Raw genomic sequence first — 3,840 nt, 5'->3', positions numbered from 1 at the left:
TTCAGCAGGTAATAAAATCATCGGTAATTTCTACTCGTGACATCTGAATTAGAACTTGCTATCAATTAGATATTACAGAGGATAGTTTGCAGGTTATGAGCTGTGGCTGGAGAGAAAACGTCCAAGTTGCGGGTGAAAACGCGCTTTCGAGATATGACAGAGACGGGTATAACCAGATCCTACTAAATGCGAGGCCTAACGGTATTAACCTGAGTGGTGACCGGCCAATTCGGAGGATGTTTGGATTCACATACCTCAGATTATCTGACAAACTTCTGAGAGAACCGAATTTCGTAACGTTTGAGACGTTTGTGAGGCGGATGCATGCTAATCAAGTAAGTGACTTTAACATCAGAAAAACCAAACCACATGAGAATGCTACGAAAGATTCAGACTTTTGGTGAATTAACTACTTCCATCGCTGAATCTGAACCGGTTGCACCATTTCCAGTGTCTGAAACTTATCCAACAACATTTGTTATGATATTTACTGTATCTTCTTCAGGAGTACTGTCCAGATCCTGAAATGTACAATCACAAAGTAGGCGCCTTGGAGCGATCAAGACAGGAAATTTCGATGGAGAAGATTCTGGAAGCAACCGAAAGGGTTGCACCATTTCCATGGGACGAAGAAACAGACATGGGCATTAGACCCTTTGAGAGTGTACTCTCACTTCTGAGCAGCAAAATGCGATCTATGTTCTTGAAGAACAAGCCCTAGAGACAAGACTCTAATAGCATACCCAAGATGCCAAAAACATTGCAGAGTTGTAATCTTGGAATGAAATCTATGTAAATATTGTAAATGGACCTCATATATTGTTCCATCCATCCATCCATATGTAGCAACCATGATGATGATGATCCACTAGACTCCTACTCCATGCCCTTTTCCTAATTACACGCTGTTATTTTGCTTTTGCTTTTTTCAGGAATTGACAGACAAGTTTCCTAGTTTCGGGAGGAGCTTGTTGGACCACAGATTTTTTTTTCTTTCAAATTCATGATTTGAGAAATTTTCAGGACAAGGGGACCTGGGAATTCGATATTTATTGTCTGAAACTAAAAAGTAAAAACCTTCGATATCTGTGTTTTACCACCACATTTGCTAAAAGACAAGAGTATATCTATCAAACATCATCATCAGACCCACATGTCACGACATAAAGATTTCATTTTTTTCAAAAGGACGCGACTTTTCAAATTACAAAAGAAACTTTGGAGCGAGAGATATTTAAAAAAACAAAGAAAAAGGAAAAGAAATAATCTTGGATTAACATGAAAACGATTAGGTAGAAGAGTGAAGAAGGGGGAAGAACCGACGGCAGCAGATTCACTTGTGCCGTTCGTCGGAGGCGGCAGTGGCAGAGACGTAATAAGCGACGCAGAAGAGGGCATGGACGAAACACAGGATTCCTCCGATGGACAACAGGTGATGATGTGTGAATCCGCAGGAGGCTCTTGACTTGCTGTTCGACATTGTCCCTATCACCAGAGCCCCGAATCCGACCGCGAATATTATCCTATTCACGAACCCAACCCACATTCACATTCACATTCCATCCCGTAAACATAGAGATTAAAACAAAAATATAAATAATATACAGTTTTGTGAAGATTTGTCAATATGATACCAGGAGAGGACAAGACAGGCCATGGAGATTTGTCTGGTGGAAGAAGCTCTCTCGAACTCATCCTGGGAGCAGATGCACATGCATCCACCGATCAAGTTGGTGAGAACGTGAGCCAGAGCCAACACTGCCGCCGCCGCTAACCCTAACCTGAACGCATCTTCGCTTGGCTCTCTACACTCGAACAGCCATAGCCTCATATGCTTCACCTGTTCCCTCGTCGTCATCATATATCATCGTCAAAACCCACATTTTTCCCACACCATTAATCACGTTTTCACATTTAGTATATGTGTGTAAGATACCTGGTTTTGGGCAACTTCTGCTTGGATGCCAAGGATAGCCGCAGCTATGTCTAAGCCCACGATCACAAGACAAACAAGAATACCCCCTACCCTCACCATTCTCTTCTCCCTTTTCTTCTTTTGTTCTTGGATTAGTAATTCGCCAAGAATGTGTGCGGGTGTAGAGGAATGGGGCTACAAGACCATTTATGTGAAAAAATGGATATTTATATAAAGACTAGTAGTAATTAAAGTTAATGGGATGTGTGGAAAAGAGAAAAAGAAACTGGATGTGAAAAAAAAAAATTGATATTCCCTTGATAGGAATTACTTCACATGGATATTGATTTCTAATCACTCTTAACAATATATATGTTACATTATTAATTTATGATGTGGCATACTTTTGAGATAGGAACGTGAATACAATTAGTAAAAAAAATATAAAATCCAAATTTCCTAAATCCTAACGTATATAGAGGAAGGAATATTGGGTGAGCTGTGATATATATATATAGATATATATATGATTACGCATGTCGGACCAAAATTAAATATAGAAAGGCTTCTTTTGTCCATTGGGCGGCGAATTTGCTTTAGAATCCAAGGCCTTATTGGGGAGAAGAAGGAAAAAAACAGGGCATAATACAACCCAACAGAGAGCATATATGCCCAATGACTTCACATCTCTGTCAAAGTATCAAAAATCTCACTTTCTTCTTTAATACTTATACCATTCCCGTAATGCGGATGTTTGTGCACATGCATATCCAAACTCTGCTCTTTTATATCTTCTTTTTTTTTTAAGTTTAATTTATGATTTTGTTCAATTAATTATATTTAGTAATATATAGCTGTTCTTCAAAAGATTACAGCGGACAACGCATATATTTAATCTGATTAGTTATCACCGTTGATCATTACAGTTGATTTTTCATGTATATGTTGTGCATTGTTTTGGTCTTTTGTCTTCAAAGTTCAGACAAGGAAATTTAAAAGAAGCATCCATTTGAAAATCACTACAAAAATTGTTTTATTGTTTGATTGTATTAAATTAACATTTGTCTCGATGGCTTTAGGTACAAACGATCCCACTCACTCCTCTAATAATCCAAACAACCTTAAAACAGTTTACAAAGTTTTCTAATATTACTTTTATTGAAATTGGAGAATTTTTATTTCTTATAGGATTAGCACAAATTTTAATATATAAATATATATACGCACACCATTTTTATTTAATGATATCATCGGTTTTCTAACTAAAATTTATATTTTTTATTTACATTATTTTAAGTTTTTATTTCTTTGTTTATGGAAACGCGTACAAGATTATGACACATCCACGCACATCACATAGACATACGTTTTGTACTTCTACATCACGCTAGAATGAGCTCAGATATTTCTATATTTCATAATTAAATCTAAAATAATTAAATTTTGTTATGACTTCTTTATAAATATTAATACTATTGATTTATATAATCTGGATTTTTGTTCCGATAAATAAGTATTATAAAATTTTAAGTTTGGAAATAAATTTTATTAGACTATGAAAACATAATAGATTTCTTTTACATCACGCTAGAATGAGCTCAGATATTTCTATATTTCATAATTAAATCTAAAATAATTAAATTTTGTTATGACTTCTTTATAAATATTAATACTATTGATTTATATAATCTGGATTTTTGTTCCGATAAATAAGTATTATAAAATTTTAAGTTTGGAAATAAATTTTATTAGACTATGAAAACATAATAGATTTCTTTAAAAAAATTTATATATATAATAAATTTTATCAAAAACCTAAAATATCAAATTCTAAAAATAAAAATTAGAGCTAGATCCCCAGTATATAATCTGATATGGCCCTCGTGTGCTTATACATGAGTATGTCGAGTAACACAGAGATATAT

The 3,840-nt window shown here is 34.9% G+C and overlaps 2 protein-coding genes across 2 annotated transcripts in view; one reads left to right on the top strand and one right to left on the bottom strand.

Annotated features, from left to right (window-relative positions):
* LOC104800979 (beta-amylase 6) overlaps positions 1 to 921 on the top strand; it is a 3,643-nt gene extending 2,722 nt beyond the window's left edge. Inside the window, exons 8-9 of the mRNA XM_010524017.1 lie at positions 89 to 335; positions 506 to 921. Of these exons, the coding sequence (XP_010522319.1) occupies positions 89 to 335; positions 506 to 721 (463 nt within the window). The 3' untranslated portion in view covers positions 722 to 921. The remainder of the gene's footprint in view (positions 1 to 88; positions 336 to 505) is intronic.
* Positions 922 to 1,154: 233 nt separating this feature from the next.
* On the bottom strand, positions 1,155 to 2,191 carry LOC104800977. Its single transcript, XM_010524015.2, has 3 exons — positions 1,937 to 2,191; positions 1,635 to 1,840; positions 1,155 to 1,523 (listed from the first exon to the last, which is right to left on the bottom strand). Exons 1-3 carry the CDS (start codon positions 2,033 to 2,035, stop codon positions 1,334 to 1,336), a joined length of 495 nt encoding a protein of 164 aa, XP_010522317.1. The 5' UTR covers positions 2,036 to 2,191; the 3' UTR covers positions 1,155 to 1,333.
* Between the last annotated feature and the right edge of the window lie 1,649 nt (positions 2,192 to 3,840).

Source organism: Tarenaya hassleriana, unplaced genomic scaffold (assembly GCF_000463585.1).
Source record: "Tarenaya hassleriana unplaced genomic scaffold, ASM46358v1 Cleome7, whole genome shotgun sequence".
Taxonomy (NCBI): Eukaryota; Viridiplantae; Streptophyta; class Magnoliopsida; order Brassicales; family Cleomaceae; genus Tarenaya; species Tarenaya hassleriana.
This window is presented reverse-complemented; position numbering and strand designations above follow the sequence as displayed.

What these genes read in the sequence shown, in the direction of transcription:
- LOC104800977 (XM_010524015.2), bottom strand. Translation starts at nt 2,035, where the DNA reads ATGGTGAGGGTAGGGGGTATTCTTGTTTGTCTTGTGATCGTGGGCTTA. An exon ending in CAGAAGTTGCCCAAAACCAG is followed by an intron (nt 1,841 to 1,936) that starts GTATCTTACACA and finishes ACGAGGGAACAG; the next exon opens with GTGAAGCATATGAGGCTATG. An exon ending in GCCTGTCTTGTCCTCTCCTG is followed by an intron (nt 1,524 to 1,634) that starts GTATCATATTGA and finishes GTTCGTGAATAG; the next exon opens with GATAATATTCGCGGTCGGAT.